At 32.2% G+C, this 17014-nt stretch overlaps 1 protein-coding gene across 1 annotated transcript in view; it reads left to right on the top strand.

Moving 5' to 3' along the window:
• LOC145330722 (uncharacterized) overlaps window positions 1–17011 on the top strand; it is a 29938-nt gene extending 12927 nt beyond the window's left edge. Inside the window, exons 3-6 of the mRNA XM_080175387.1 lie at window positions 5083–5129; window positions 15553–15843; window positions 16395–16469; window positions 16758–17011. Of these exons, the coding sequence (XP_080031513.1) occupies window positions 5083–5129; window positions 15553–15843; window positions 16395–16469; window positions 16758–17011 (667 nt within the window). The remainder of the gene's footprint in view (window positions 1–5082; window positions 5130–15552; window positions 15844–16394; window positions 16470–16757) is intronic.
• The last annotated feature ends 3 nt before the right edge of the window (window positions 17012–17014 follow it).

Genomic DNA, 17014 nt, shown 5'->3' with positions numbered 1-17014 from the left:
TATACACCGTTTACAGCTGCCCTAGTCATGAGCATTATTATTCTTGCTGCATTACATTTTTTGTAGTTTGAAATTTTTGTAATTTTGCAGTGCGAAATGAATTTAAATTCAAATAATTTATAATTTAATTCTTCGCATAATCAAATAATTTATAATTTAATTCTTCGCATAATTTAACACAGACAACAACATTTATAGGAGATAATATTAATCATCTAAATCGATGTAACATTCCCAAATGTAGATTCCTTGTGTGCTAGGGGCGCAGTTTTTAATAACAGAATATGGTTTTGATCTTATCTAAAATTTTGAGAAATATAAGATGCTTTATTATATGCTTTTAGTTTCTTGTCATCAAAGGAATCACTATTGAAAAATATCATAGATTTATAGTTTCTTTCTATAGTAAATTTGGTGGGGTCAACATGGAAAATAATGTCCGTAAATATTTTCTCGTATTCATTCGAATCCGGTATATAGGAACCGGTTCTCATCCATACGAAAAAACTATGTCTAGCATCGTATTATATCCAGCTTTCTATGAATATAAAAATGTACAATCATAAGATTAAAACCAGTTTATTTTAGCCCCGAGGTGCCGAAGGCACGAGCTAAAAAAATGGATTTAATCTTATAATTGTACATTCTATATCCGCGGAAAGCCGTTTATAATACGATGAAAGAAATAACTATTCTTTAACTAGGACATTTCTGTAAATAAGAAACGCAGCATACAGAAATACACAATCACATTGGACATTTCAGTTTAATTATACTTTTTGTCAGGGGAATCTACCGTAAAATATTTAGACACCCATCTTACCTGGCTTCTGAAAAATTTTAATTTCAGCTAATTTTATGAAGTCTGATGTCCTAAGAGTGTAATGCCTGTAATTACATATAATGCCCAAGAAAATTTTAGATTCCTATTTAAAAAAAAAAAGTTGAGTAAATCACATTTAAGCTAACAGACTTACCCTAAAGAACGTAATGACCCTAGTTGTAAAGTAGCTACACAACTAGAAAACTTAATGCTAAGGAATTTTTCATTCATGAAAATGAATAATAGGACATCTTTACCTACCATCTATCAGATAACAGAAAAAACAAGGAAGACAACTGTATAAAAAAAACGAACATGAACGCTTTTAAAGTGTCAAAGTTTAATAAGCAGAACATTAATTTAACGATATAAAATAAAATAAAATTGTTTATAAACTTGTTACATATAGAATTCTATTTAGAATTAGAACATACTTATATTTTTTTAACTTGATTATAGAGATTATTAGCTTAAAATATTGTACTTGTTGTCCTAGGAATCATTGTTTCAAAAGTCAGATGAATAGGATAATTATATCATACAAAAGTTGTTGGCAAACAAGTTAAAAGTAAACATATTTTCATTGGACGTATGGACTTTCTGGTAACGATTACAGAGATAATTTCGAATTTGATTTTAAAAGAATCATCTTCCAAAGCTTAACATAACGAGGCAGCCGTGACGTACGAATGGACATAAAGATCCGAATCATAGAAAAGCTTCGCTATCAAAAATAAATGTTTCTCCATATTTGTGACTGTATTGACAGAAAGCCTATACCTTTCAAGCAAACATATGGATAACATTAGTATGATATAAATGGCCAGGGACTAAGACAATAGCAGTAATCTACATACCTTTCACCCCCCGAATAAATATATACAGCCATTGAAACCATATCATATTTTAGTTTTGTTGGAAAAAATATTGGTAATAGTCCCTTTCGTGGCAACGCCCCTTAAGGGACGATTCGTCGTATTTTTAAAATGGCTTTTTATAGGTTATTTTAGGTTAGGTTAGTTTATATTGGGTTAGGTGATTGCCCCACAGGATTAGGCAATTTGCCCCGAAAGGGGTTAGAGCCTCCCGCAGGGGCTAGAAATAGGAGAAAAGCTACTAGGAAAAATACGAAGAATCGCCCCTTAGGGTGCGTGGCCACGAAAGGGACTATACCCAAAATATTTTTTATCAATAGCTGAATTTGTGTAAATCTTAGTTTTTGCAAAGTAAATCCTATAAACGAACGTATTCTACTTGAGAAAGTTAGTGCTTTAAACAACTTATTGTTATTTTAGTAAATTCTAGCTGCTAATCATTTTTTTATTTTAACATATTTTCAATAAATTACAGCATTGTGAAAACAATTAAACAATATACCACACGGCTGCATTTAAATACTAGATTACAGCTGCGGCTAAATATGACTTATGCTAGCAGTGGCTTAGGGTAGCTCATTGAAACTTTGATGGCTTTGGCTGTATGTAGCTCAGATTTCTGCGGCTAAATGAGAGTTAGCTTTCCTCCAAGCAGCCCAGCTTTATCGAATCTGCACAGTTTGTTGCGGCTGCTACTTCAGTTTTGTGTAAGCTCGTAAAATGCGCATTTCAGCGGCTACAGCTGCTAAAAAAGTCCCTAGGTGAAGTGGCAACGGCTGCAACACAGGGTGTCTAAGACTAGTGAGGCTTACGTTGGCAAAGCCTGATGGTGGCTGATTTGAAATTTGATTACCTATCCTAGAATATAAGGTCTTTTACAATCCCAACCGAATATACATATTTGCAAAATGTGTAAAAACTTCTTGAGATTGATCATAAGTCTGAGGTGGATTCTTAAAAAAACTGGGGCAAAATTGTTTTCGTGAAAAATCCACCAAAATCACATTAAAAATGATTTTGTTTAATTTTTGTAGATTTTTAATGTGATTTTGGTGGATTTTTCACGAAAGAAAACAATTTTGCCAAACTAAGCAATTAGTGGGGCAAATTTTTTTTAAGGATCCACCTCTGGTCTTTGCTGAATACAAATATTTTTATTAAATAAAAATAGGTAAAAACTTGACATACTCAGAATGCATTATAAATGATAACTTTTAGAAATGCATTAAATAAAACATTTTAGTTTAAAATCAATGTTAGCATTGAATTCGTTCGTTTTTCTGTTTTACTACTTGTCAAAATTAAATTGGCAGAATATTTATAAAAAAAAATGTTTAACTAGAAGTGAATATTGACAGGGGAAATATTGTCGTCAATTTAGGTTGCTAACATGGAACTCGTTTATTAGTCAGTTTTGTCATCCAGTAGGAAGGAAAAGGGAAATGAAGGGTAATGGCGGTGGATTGGGGGGTGGGGTATCGTTAGTCTAGCCCACTGCAAATTTCACTTTATTAGAGAACAAGAAAATCTAGTGGAACATCAAAGTAATAATATATCCATTTATGTTCCTAAGATGCGCAGCAAAACAAGGATGACAACATCCATAAAAGCGAAGCACTGAAACTGTAGGACAAACGGACATTGACACTTATATAGTGTCAGAACTGATTAATCAGAATATAAATGTACTAGAGTTGGCTCAATATAACTATATCGCCATTGGCTAGTTTTCTATAAGTACATATCTATTTATCTATTTCTCAATAAATGAATTTTCCTCCCCCCCCCCCCCATTACTATCTAAAAGAAAGAAGTAAATATTTATTAATTTATATGATTTTAAAAAGATTTTTTCATTTATATTTTTTTTCACATTACCATCACCAAAGGGTTAATATGATTAAAATTTTTGTTTTAATATTTTAACACAAAGGAAGTGTCGCCACAATCGAATTCTTTAAAAATAGAGTTTTCTTAGATTTACTCTATTATGAACGTATATTTTTTATTTATGAAATAAGGATTAAATACTTCAATGTAATTCAAATATCTACATGAAGTGAAAAACTTAATTCATTCCATAAACAAATAGAATAAAGGTCTTATCGCTTTGGTCAATGAGAGTTTATTATGGATTATTGGAGCACTATGAGTTTTAAACACTTTACCATTGGAAGACTCGAGCTCATTTATAGACGTTTATTTCCTATATAGATCTGTCATGGATCTTGATGCAATAAAGCAGGCCATTTTGTAAATGTCAAAAATTGGAAGATTTCATTAAATAACAGTAATCGCAAATATACTTAGTAAATAAGAGTTGAAGCAAAATTGTAAGTGTAAATTTGTTGAAAAACTGCTTGATACAGGATAATGTTTATGGACATGCTTACATTTTTAGGACTTGATTAAAGAGTTGCTTTGCTTGAAACATTATACTTTATTGTCCCAGGAATAAACATACCAAAAATCAGATCAATCGGATGATTAGATCACAAAAAAATTTGCTTACATTTTTAGGACTTGATATAGAGTTGCTTTGTTTGAAACATTATACTTTATTGTCCCAGGAATAAACATACCAAAAATCAGATCAATCGGATGATTAGATCACAAAAAAATTTGCTTACATTTTTAGGACTTGATTATAGAATTGCTTTGCTTGGAACATTATACTTTATTGTCCCAGGAATAAAAATACCAAAAATCAGATCAATCGGATGATTAGATCACAAAAAAATTTGCTTACATTTTTAGAGTTGCTACGCTTTCTAAGTTGTACCTAACTACTAAAGGAATCACCATGCAAAGTTTGAAATCGATAGGATAATTCTAACATGCCTAAATTAACTAAAAAAGCTATCCGTTTGTGACGAACGTACGGACGGACGGACGGAGTACGTACGGACCGACCCTAATTATAGAAAAGCTTCGCTTTTAAAAAGATTGAAAATAAATAGTAAAAGAGAAAAAGAGACAAGTAATATACGCACATAAGCCGGGCTAATCTACTAAATATGTAGATTAGTCATTTAAAGCATCGTTTTATAGACAGATTTCCGCGGATGTTATATTCCAAAACTGGGGTTAATTTTAATAATAGAAAACTGTTCATACGAAGCTCTACATGATTTATTAGTATGATTGAGAACCGGTCATAATTCAGCAGATATTAATCGGTTTCGAGACCACGATGAAAATATTATTCCATTTAATATTCGACATCAATAGAGTCCTATTTTTCAAAATGTTATAATATCATGATGACAAAAACCCCTATGCAATAAATTCAAATTACTCATACGTTATTAGGCATGGTGGTCGTACAAACATTCCCTAATTACAGAGTAGCTAATAAAAATTTTAATTTATTTTGTTTTTCAGTGATGGAAGAACTGTAACGGAAGAAAACATCATTAGCAAATCTCTTGGTAAGTGAATTATAGAGTAGTTACTCACGATTCAGGATTCGACAGCCGCGCACAAGTTTAAACCCGCTTGTGTGCAAAAATAAATTCCGAAAAGATTAATTTTATGTTTAGGAACTGGTTTATACATCTAGTAGAATTTTAAAGTCATAGAATTATGATTTTACTGAGGCTTACACGCGGCTGACGTGCTTCTGGCGAGCCCTGCTAGTTGCATTATAATTATAATTACAGGCATATTCATATTAATATACTCTGCTCATGTATGATGATACATCAGTTTCTTTATTAGCACTGCAAGCTTATATCAACAGGAGATTTAGTGTTTTCACTCAAAGTGCTTATGGAGCACTGAGGTCTTATTAATCTGGATAAGAATAAAAAATAAGAGGGGAATTTTTTCTCTATGCAAGATAATAGAAAATGGTTTCTGGTCAGGCATAATTGGCAGGTATAGTCCAGAAATCAAGTAACGTTTTATTTCCTATATAGATTTTAATTGTTGCAAAATTAATTTGAATCTAAACAGAAATGACAATCAACAATAAAGTTATAGTCAATTAAATGTATGTAATTTGGTCAATAATTAAACTAATAGAACTAAGTATTGACATAACAATTAATCAATCTTTTAATCTAAATATAGTTTTTAATGAATTTTTCAAGAGATTATAATTGATACATAGGAAAGACTTGTGGTTTACACATACAATCATTATGAGGCGTTTTATTTGTCTATACAACAATTTACTTTTTTTTTCAATTCAAATGACAAACGACCAAACATATTATTACTAATTTGAACCAACTTAATATTTTCCTTGGACTTGTAGTATGTATGCATTTGCTAGAGTTGGCTATAGTTACATCAATAGAATAATATTGAATAATGGTGGGTGATCAATTCCACTATAGTTACATCAATAGAATAATATTGAATAATGGTGTGTGATCAATTCCACTATAGTTACATCATTAGAATAATATTGAATAATGGTGTGTGATCAATTCCATTGTAGTGACATCTAAACCTCCAATAGCTAAAAACTATCAATAGCAATAGCTAAAAACTATCACAACACAAGTATGTATAATTTTGTAAAACCACGTCCAATCTGTTCAGCGGTTATTGGTATCTTGAAGGACGCACAGACAGACTAACATACAAAAATTTTCGTTCTACTTTGTATTGTAGATTAAATTTAGTTTTAAAATGAAAAAGTCCAAAAAGATCGGCAGGGGCAATTTATAGGGAGGATTCTCTAAATACTTATAAACCTGTAAAAAGCTTAATTGAAAGGAGAACCATACCGGTTAGTGATTATCAAGATCTTAAGCAACAAACTCACATAAATAAACATCCTGTTATTTTAGCTTAAAGATGATAACATGCGAAATTGAAGACTCACCCAAATAATATCATAGTCATAGCCAATATTAATCTCATTGCATTTATATTTATAATTAAGTATACTTTTTAGTAGCACAGCTAACTCATAATCAAAACAAGTCTGTACGTCCTTTTTGTCTATTTGAATATACATATGCATGAATACATTAATAATCAATTGCATAATAGCATAGTCAAGGCAATAATAATATCATTGTATATATGTTTAAAATTAAGTACACTTTTAAGTACTTTTTTATTGGTATGTTCTTTGTCTGCCTGTCTGCTTGTCAGCTAGTATCTCCTAAACGGCTGTATTGGTAATTTTACAATTTATAGGGAAGTTTCACATTGGTCCGGGAAATGTTTTAGCTATTTGGAGGATGGTTTGGAAAACCCAGCCAAGAAATCTAAACCCCTTTCTCAATTTTCATTATTTTTTGCCAAAAACTAAATTTTTACTTTATCCCCTTCTAAGGGCGTAACCACTAATTTTATAAAAAACAAAACAAGGATGACAAAATCCATAAAAGCGAAGCACTGAAAAGGTATGACAAACGGACATTAACACTTGTATAGTGTCATAACTGAATAATCAGAATATAAAATTATAAGAGTCGAAGCAAAATTGTAAGTAAATTTGTTGAAAAACTGATTGATACAAGATAATGTTAATGGACATACCTACTTTTTTAGGACTTAATTATAGAGTTGCTTCGCTTATAATATTGTACTTTGTTGTCCCAGGAATCTATATACCAAAAATCAGATCAAATACGGATAATTAGATCACATAAATATTTGTTGTTAAAAAAGTAGAAAAATCAACATGTTTAAAACCGTACCGACCCTAATTATAGAAAAGCTTCGCTTTTAAAAAGCAATAAATCTAAATTGAAGAGTAGCTAAGCCTATAAAATCCTTTTTTATTGCCTTAGATGTACTTTCCTACGTTGTTGTAAAATAAATGCAATTGATGAGTTTTTTCCAATTGATTGTGTTGATAACCTGATGATAGGATGTGTCATCCATTCACTTCAGGAATAATAGAATAGTCCTATTTACTTGAAACACATCATTTTCATGAACAGAACGGGAAATTTAACTAACCTATTTTGCTGACTTGGGGTTAGAACCGGTTCTCTGCTTTACTAAAAACGCATGTATAGCATCGTATAACACAAAATTTTCCACGAATATTAAAATAAAAATCATAAAATTCGTCGGGGCTAACAAAACTAGTTTTAAGCTCATAATTTATCATTTTGATTTTATAGCTGTTTTTAATACAATATGCGATAAATAACTAATCCTTAATTTATTAAACTGAACTGTCACTGGCGTACTAACATTCTTATCCTACATATAGGAAAGCTATGCCTTTTATCAAGGCTCGGCAACAATGCGTCAGTCGCTTGTTAGCCTCCGGTAATTTAACCTTCTAAAAGTTTTAATATCCGCGGAAAGTCTAAACCTGACCAAAATATGGATATCCCTCTTTTTGAAATCTATAATACAAAGTAGAACGATGTCTGTCTGTCCGTCCGTCTGTCCCTTAAGATCTCGGTAACTACTGAACAGATCGGATTCTATTCTTTAGAGTATATAGCTATTGGTCCTGTGGTGGTTTTAAGCTATTTTCTTGAAGGGTGGGACACCCCCAACCCCCCTAAAAATAAAAGTTCCCCCCCAAAAAAATAAAAAAATCTTTTTTTTCTTTTTTTAAAATTTTTTATGGTTTTATATATTTTTATATTTTTAAATTTTTTTCGTTTTTTGAAATTTCTTTTCTTCTTTTAAACTTTTTTTTTATCAAATTCAAAAAGATTAGGTATGAAACCTTCCTTCTTCTGTAGGGGCGAAGCCCCAAAATGCTAATGGCAATGAAATATTTAAAAACACTAAAGAAGAGAAAAAATTTGAAGGTTATTTGAAAAATAAAAATCAATAGGTATAAAAATTTATACCTACCAAAAGAGTTATATAAAGTTATAAAATACAGAAAATATCTAAAAAAAATGTGAACAAGATTTTTGAAATTTTCCTCTGAACCTTTAGGGAAAAAGCCCCTAGAGGCTAGGGGCGAAGCCGCTAGTATTTTAAAAAGTAACTAAACAAGTTTTAATTTAATTACTTTAAATTACCCTAGAAAATTTGGATAATTAAATTCTAATTTCTAGCCTATTTCAATATACTAAAATTTCTGAATGCTCTGAACTATGAAAATGTCCTAGGAAAAAAAATGTAAATTGCAAATAAAAAATAAGAAAATAACCAAGCATCAATTAAGTCAAAATGCGAGATTTTATGATCTTGTGTCATTTATTCTATAACAGACAACCAACCCCTTTTTTAAAAATTTTTTGTCCATTGTAATAAGTTGCGACTTTTTTCTGGCCAAGACATTCCCAATCCTCTTACTACTCATTGAACAGAAGGTATCAACATCTATATTATGACACAGTGCAAGTCACAACTAATAAAATTGTTTTCAAACAAACTTTTTCAAAGACTAAACTTTTAATAATATAAGTAATGTAAAGTAATTTGAGATTGTCTATTTTTAAAGTTTTTGATATAAAAGTTTCAAAATAAATGAATAGAAACTATGTTAAGCATAGTTGATCAGAAAAATAAACGAACATGTGTGGTAGGGTAAAGCGTTTCAACCCTACAACGCGAGTTCGATTCAAAAGAGCCCCTAGCCTTTAAGATTCTATCAATAAGAAACTACAAGTAGTTACTGTTAAAGAGATATATTTAAACTGAATGCATTTATAATAAGGTTACTCGTTTATATACAAAATAGATGATAACTAGGTTAGGTAGAAGGGTGTGGGGGAGATGGGGCGGAGCCCCATTCAGATGAGCAGTAGAGTAGTAGGCTTCCATAAAGGGGGAAGGCAGACATCTCCTGGAAAAGGGTAGGTTACTGAGGGCATGAAGGAGAGAGGGGCAGCGCCCCTCCCACTATTGGCGGTGTCCAGATTGACCGCCACTTCTGATGTGTAGACAATGCCCAGAGGGGGCTGGATAGAATGGTGATAAGCTGGGATTAGCGCCAGGGTGTGATTTGATAAGCAGCGAAGCATAGCATACTCTTAAAAAGGCCTGTCCGTATGCCGCCTACCACACATGCACTTCTTATTAGCGATCAAACAAAACATGAATCCATTAATTTACAGAAATACCCCAATTGTAGATTAAAATTACTGGTAGTAGAGTTTTGACGTGAATAGTTTCAACCAACTAATCAAGACATAGTAAAAGTATCCAAACTTGTTAAGAAAACTATGGGTACCAGTATAATTAATTGTCCAGTGTCCCCTCCCTCAATGATTGGTTCTCCTATAATATAAAGTAGTCAGGGTTTAGTAGGGTGGTCCAAATTAGTTGTACTTTTTAGGTAAGCTTAAAAATTTCTTGGTGAGGTTTTAAGTTATTTCTATAAACTACCCCGCACTCGTATCGTTTATTGTCTTATCCCTTTAGATCCCGGTCTATGTTTAAATATTTTTGTAAGATAAATTTCATGTCAATTTTGTTGTATGTTTTGTATTCTTGTTTGTCGCAGTTTCAACCATTAACGTGCCTAACTTTAGGCATCATTTTAGCTTCTATGTATTCTGCACTCTTAAGAATTTAAATTAATACAAATCCTTATATAAAAGTAACAGGATGTCTGCTTGTCTGTATGGAAGGATCTCTATTCGATAGAATGACATGGTTCTCCTTTACAATAAAGCTCCTGATAGGTCTTTTATAACTACTAGCGGCTACGACCCTAGAAGCCTCTAGGGGTACTTAAGGTGAGAGGGGAAAATCGAACTTACCCCCCCCCCCTTTTTATTTGAGTTTTCAAAGAAAAAGAAAACAAATATTTTTTTTTTTTGGGGGGGGGGGGAGAGGGATAATTTTTTATTGGAGGGAGAAGATACCCTCCCCCAAAATACACAAAATGGACCTATAAGAAACTTCACTGTAAAGGATAACCATATTGATTCAGCGGTTAGCGAGATCCTTCGCCACAGACAAAAAAGCTTACTACTTTATATAATAGGATATGGGGGTGAGTGCCTCCATCTACCAAGTGGAAACGTCCATGAAAAAAAAACTGCAAGAAAATTCTGTTTAAAAGGCATATAGTTTTCACTTCTTCCATCAATCCCCCTCAAAAAATTTAGTGCTTGCTCGTCATTTGTATAGCCCAATAACCTCCTAAAAAGAAGTCTTCAAAAAGTTTGTCGGTCTGGCTGTTCGTCGCACTTTTTTATGTTTAACACATTTAAATTTTTATTAACTGTGTTACGCATGGACATAAATGTCCACGTTTCTATTAAATCTAATTTCTACCTTTTTCCAAATAATCTGTTAATATTTTAAATTTTAATAGTGTTGTTTTGAAGCAGTAATAGAACATTAAAGAAGATTAGAATAAACAAACATATTCTCTTTATTACATCTTAGCTTTTACATGCTTGCTAGATTTTAAATTTATTTTGCATTTTAGAAAAATAGAGCAAGGAATACAACCTTCATTGTACCGAATGATCTCGCTAACCGCTGAACCGATCGGGTTCTCCTTAACAGGATAGCTTCTCATTGGTCCCGGGAAGTGCTCCTAGAAGCATTTAGGGGCGTAGCCGCTGGTTGATATTATTTAATTACAATTTAGGTTATAAATTCAAAACCTATCCTTTTATGAATCTACTAAAAATTCTCAGTCAATTAAAAAGGACAGAAATTAGAGTACGTAATTTGTGTATCTTTGACTTAAACAACGCATTTAAGTAGATGGTATAAGCTCTGGTTACTAAATAGGATTACATTGAAACAGTGTAAAGTGCCACCAAAAAAATGACGTCAAACAATAAAATTACCAATGAGAGGCCAGTATGGATTTTTCCATCAGTCCATTACAATGTATACTTTCTTATCATTGGTCATATGATTAAATTGTATGACGACACTTTTTTTCGAGTAACTTTACGCTGTTTCATTACATTTAAAAATTGGAAGGTTTTGTGAGTTTTAGTAATATTTTTTGTTTGAAATTTCAAAGAGTTTTAGGATGAGGGGTGGGAGGGTAATAATTTATTCTCTAATTTAGATCTGACTAAAAATTTCGTCCTAATGTTTTTGTGAGTTATGAAAAATTATTAGTAGAAAATGCTTTTATGAAAGATTTTGGCAATTTCCTTGACGCAGCCATGAAGTCCCTCTAACCCACCCCACCTCTAATCTTATGAAATTTTTTTTATCAGCAATGATACATATATGATATAAAGGAAAGTTAAAGATAGAACTGCACTAATAGATATACGAGGATGTATTGACAGGGCAAATTTGTCGTCAAATTAGCTTGTTAATGTGGACCTCATTTATTGGTCAGTTCGTTCATCCTTTAGGAGGGGAGAGGATGGAGTAAAGGGGGTGGATGGGGAGTACAGTTTTCTTAGCCAGCTGCGAGCATAACTTCATTAGATTACATAAAATCTAGTGCAACATCCAAGTAATAATAATTTATCGATTACTGCAAGGAAGAATCCCAGCAGATTTAAAACAAAAGTTTTAAAGGGGGATGGTTTGCTTCCCTAAACAACCCTAGAGATAATGTCGGGATTTTACCAGTAGATGGATTTTTGACATATATGTCCAATCTTACTGCACCAAAAACGGACAAGGAATATTATTCATAAAAAAAAGTTAAATAAGTTGTAACTTGCGCAGAAATAAAAAATTATAATTAGTTGGTTTAATTAAAGTCAGACTTTGCCAATAAATATACAAGTTGCAGGGATCTAAAGGGATAAGTTATAGGCTGAAAAATTGATGTACATCACCAATGATGATAAACAAAATTTCCCCCATAGATTACAATTAGTGGTTAAAACGTTTGGCCACTCAACTTAATTAATCAGCCAATACAAATTTAATAAAGTCAATAATAATGAAAAAGAAAATGTTATTTTAAACCTTTGGGGACTAGTGTAATAAAGAGCCCAATTTCCCCTCCCTCCCTCCAAGTTGGCAATTGATATATATATTTAAAGATAAATACGGCATTTAATTAAGAATCCATTATTAAAAATTTTTAAGTTGTAATTTGTGTAAGTAATGTAACAGGGCAGCTTCTGGGCTAGTTGATTGAAGGATACTTCAAGACAGGAATAAGGTATAGCCAACAAGCGAAATGAATCTAAAATAATATTTTGAGGGGTAACTGGAGAGGTCGTAAATTTTACGATGTGTTGCCCCCCAACGACAGCTGAAAAACACGTATAGGTTTCGTTATTTTTTTACCATATTAATTTCGTTATTGGTATAAGCTGACTTTAAGAAATGTGTCCAAATGAAAATAACTTACTCTTTCAAAAATTAATGTAGAAAAATAATTCAGGGAATATATCTAACCCATTTCTACTTAATATAAAAAAAACGTAGAAAAATAAGGAGAATAATTGGATTAAAAAAGCAAAAGATAGATGAATATTAAGTAAATAAAGCTTACATAAATAAATCACAGTACACAAAATTATTTTGGAAGCAGCCTATAGTGTCTCCAAAAAAGTGAACAAACGTTCCAACGTTAGGTCGAACTATGACGTCATTGACGTCACATTAGACGGTAATATGACGTCAATTGCCATGATTCGGTCAAACGTTGGAACATTTCTCCCTTTTTTTTAAGCTGCTTCTTATTTTTTGTCTTTCTTATTAATTGAGGAAAATAAGCTAAAATTGAATTATAGAAAATAGGAGATAATCCTCAATTTTGTTTGGTCAGCATCATATAATTAAGTTTTAGGTTTTACCTTATTTTTATTTTTTGTAAAATGATAACAAATAGTGTCCAATGTCAAGTTCAAATTACAAGTATTTTCAGATCACGATAAAATTCTTGAAAAAAGAAGAAACTGTATTTTATCAATTGTAATATTATTTTGAGTTCAGCTATCCTTTCCCAAAATCAATAATCTTTAACATCAAATATACAACATCTATACAGGGACGTATAAGCTTTTTATTTTTGAGAGGGGTAAAATGAGGGGTTTCAAATTTGTAGGGGGTTAAACACCTCTTTTCTCCCGTCCATTGACGTCTATAGATCCATTATCCTATTAGTATCCATAAATATGTTTTATAAGTCGTAGATAGCGTATTTCTTATATAACTTTACTTGACATAACAACAATAGTTGATCTAGAAACCGTAAGGAAAACAAAACTTGCTAATTGGTGTGTGTTTTGAAAAACAAAAGATAGGCAGCTTCTGTAAAAGAAACTGTTACAAACATTTTCTCATTCGTTGGCTTAAAAACGTAGGGTACTTTTGTTAAATCATGAATAGCTGGATCAAACTAGAATATCCGAACTTTTCAATAAATAATTATGTTCTTCGGGGGTTATTTAGTTAATCATCATTGGGGATGTCAGGAATCTTAAGGCATAAGATAATGGAAGAAAAATGACGATCAACAAATGCCCCCCATCTCAAGATTATAATTATTGGCTGAAAAGTTTGAACACAATTAGTAATCTCAATTTAGCTGAAGAATAACAGAAACGAACTTATTCATAAGTAGTGCAGATATTAACACTCTGGGGGTTTTGTTGTTTGAAACTCACACTACATTCTTATACAGGGTGTCCGTCGGAAAACTGTTTTTTTAAACGCTTATTATCCCTTAACATTTGAGCTATCTTTGCGGATTTTTCATCGCTATGCCATAAAATGATCAGTAGCAGGCTGCCAAATACTTTTCATTTTGCTAAGATAGCTCAAATATTAAGGAAGTAATAACCGTTTTAAAAATACTGTTTCTGACGGACACCCTGTATATACGTGGTAAGAATAACTAACATATACGCATATTTATTTATATCATGGGATAAATATGTAAGTAATCCAGTCAAAAAGTATTTTATCATCTTATATAAATACATAAATCTTTTGGTACGTGTATGGAAAGGTAGGGTTAATGAACTAATGGCAATGCGAAAGATCTTGCCGGGTCTAATTTAAATGGTGCTTCCCTCTGAATGCTTATCGAGTACTGAAACCCTTTCCCTAAATTGAAAATATGTGTATGCCTATAACTTCGAGTAACCCTGATCTTGCGGGGCCTATACCTGTGTTTTCCTAACCCTGCGGAGCCACCCATTACCCATAATAACCTGAGCTAAAGTAATAAACAAACGAACCCCCTCCTCTTTGCAATTTATTTGAAAATAAGATATTATAGTTCTAAAAAGAAAAAGTAAAAAGTATTCCTCTTTTCATTTTTAAGAATAAATTCTCATGGGAGGGTGATGGTACACAGACAGACACAGATCCTGTTACTTTATATGAGGACAGCTTCTTTACCTTTACTAAAATTTCCACTTCCAACTGCAAATATAACTAATAAGAAAAGCAAACATATTCATCTCTATGTTTTTATCAATATTTTTTATCACAAAATGCGTAAAAATAATACAAAAGTGTATATACAAATGCAATTGACAGAATTTAAGAAAATATTTACTTTTTACAATATATGTATATATAGTTGATGTTATTTAGAATTAAACTGAATCTGTTGCGCCCCTAGCATCTAGGGTACTGTATTCTAAGAATGGGGAAAGCAGAAATATAGCCCAAAACTAACCCGAGACTTCAATAAAAAAATTACGTAGCATAATTATCCTGAGACCTAAGTGGAGATTTCATAAAATGTAGAACTTAATCGATTCTGACAAAGCTACAGATAAAACATACCTTACTACTTGGTGTAATAGGATTTACAGTTTTCCATTCTACAAACTATCTCTTTCACTTTCTTGTACTAAAATATTTGCCACAAGATCATTAAAAAGCTCTACAAAATTATTAAATTTACTTAATATGTCATAAGATTTTCTACATTTTCTGCATATTACAGTTTAGTTTTGTTGGCTCTTGGTTAGATTTGGAACATATTGTAATTTTATCTTTAAGTGTAAAAAATTGAATTGTATACAAAAATACCACATATAAATTTTTTCTGTATTTCAGAACGTTTACCTGGAGGAAGTGGTGTAGAATTGTCCAGCAAAGTATCTGAAACTGCACGTATTGGCCACAACAATACAAATTCAAAAAGTAAAGTTATTACTTCCAAAAGTGAAAATAATTTCACAGTGACAAACTGTTCAACCAAAAGTTCAACTGTGACAGTAAATGCAGGTTGCCAGAAACTGGCCTCCTCTGTTGCCAATTGCCAGGTTGCAAGTTCTCTAGGCCATCAGTTAGGGTCAGGATTAAAAGAGCTTGGTAGCAGCTCCCAGGTTCATGAGAGCCTCCCAGGTATCTTTTATTCAGAGCTTAAAATCATCTAGTGCTACCCACTGCTACTGCCGATGCCACTGCCACTGTCACTGCCACTGCCACATGGATCTTCAAATCAAAATTGCAGTAGTGGGTCGGTGGGTGATTTCAAAGTGTTTCCCTATTAGGTGAGCGGCGGCGCCGCTTTCAAAATCGCCTTACTATAGGCATTGGCCGTGGCATCGCTGTGATATAACGATCCAGGTCTGGCCAGGTCCACGATTCACAAATGGATTTGTAATAATCAGCATTCGAAAAGCTTAATTTTAAATTTTTTTGAAAAACTTATGAAAGTCTATATTTTAGTGTCATGATTCAAGATTAACTTATGAAAATAATCAAAATATAAAAATTAGTTAAAATTACTGTTTTGTACTTTGATCTTCATTTTCTCCTAGAAAGTCAAAAAGGGGGAAGTATAAACGAGGAAACCAGTCAGTCTTCCTCCCCTTATTTATTAATTTAATTAGTACTGTAGTACAGGGGGAAAAGTTATTATTAATTCTTCTAATCTTTATACCTTGTTCCAGGTAGGGCCAGCAGGAACACACTGGCAGCCCTGGATCTTCAACTGGATCCTGCAGATGGGATCACTCAAACTTCAGGTAATAATGTTGACTTTAAATTCTTTTATTTTTTAACTGTGGGTTTGTAACATTGCTCAAAAGACGTCTTCATTGTCTTTCAGCTGCAGATTGTTTAATAAGAGGCTTTCCTAACCAGATAATTAATTTTCCAAATATTGGGTGGCTTTAGTAAATTTTCAGATAAATCTAATTAAGGAAACCATAAGGATCTGACAGCTTATTAGCTATTCAGTTGGTAAATAAAATTATTATAAACAATTCGCTACATCCAGAAAATTAAATACTATTAAATGAATTTCTTTTTAGAAAATGCTGATTGCCAATCAAGCAGCCGATCAAGCTATTACAGACCTCCAACACCAATAGCCAAGAGACCTCACCCTGTGGATCTTATTGATGGTTCTCAACAGCTACATTGTCCAGAGGATCAACTTGATTACGAACAATCTCTTCCCCATCACTCTCTTCCCTCTCATGTGCATCAACAGTTTGCCTATTATCAGCTACAGAATGAGACTCAGGACTTCAATGATATCCACTCAACTACAGGAAATTTATGATGA

Source organism: Acartia tonsa, chromosome 10, assembly GCF_053477335.1.
Source record: "Acartia tonsa isolate MP-2025a chromosome 10, ASM5347733v1, whole genome shotgun sequence".
NCBI lineage: Eukaryota > Metazoa > Arthropoda > Copepoda > Calanoida > Acartiidae > Acartia > Acartia tonsa.
Note: the sequence above shows the minus strand (reverse complement) of the source record. Positions and strands in the feature narration are given on the sequence as shown.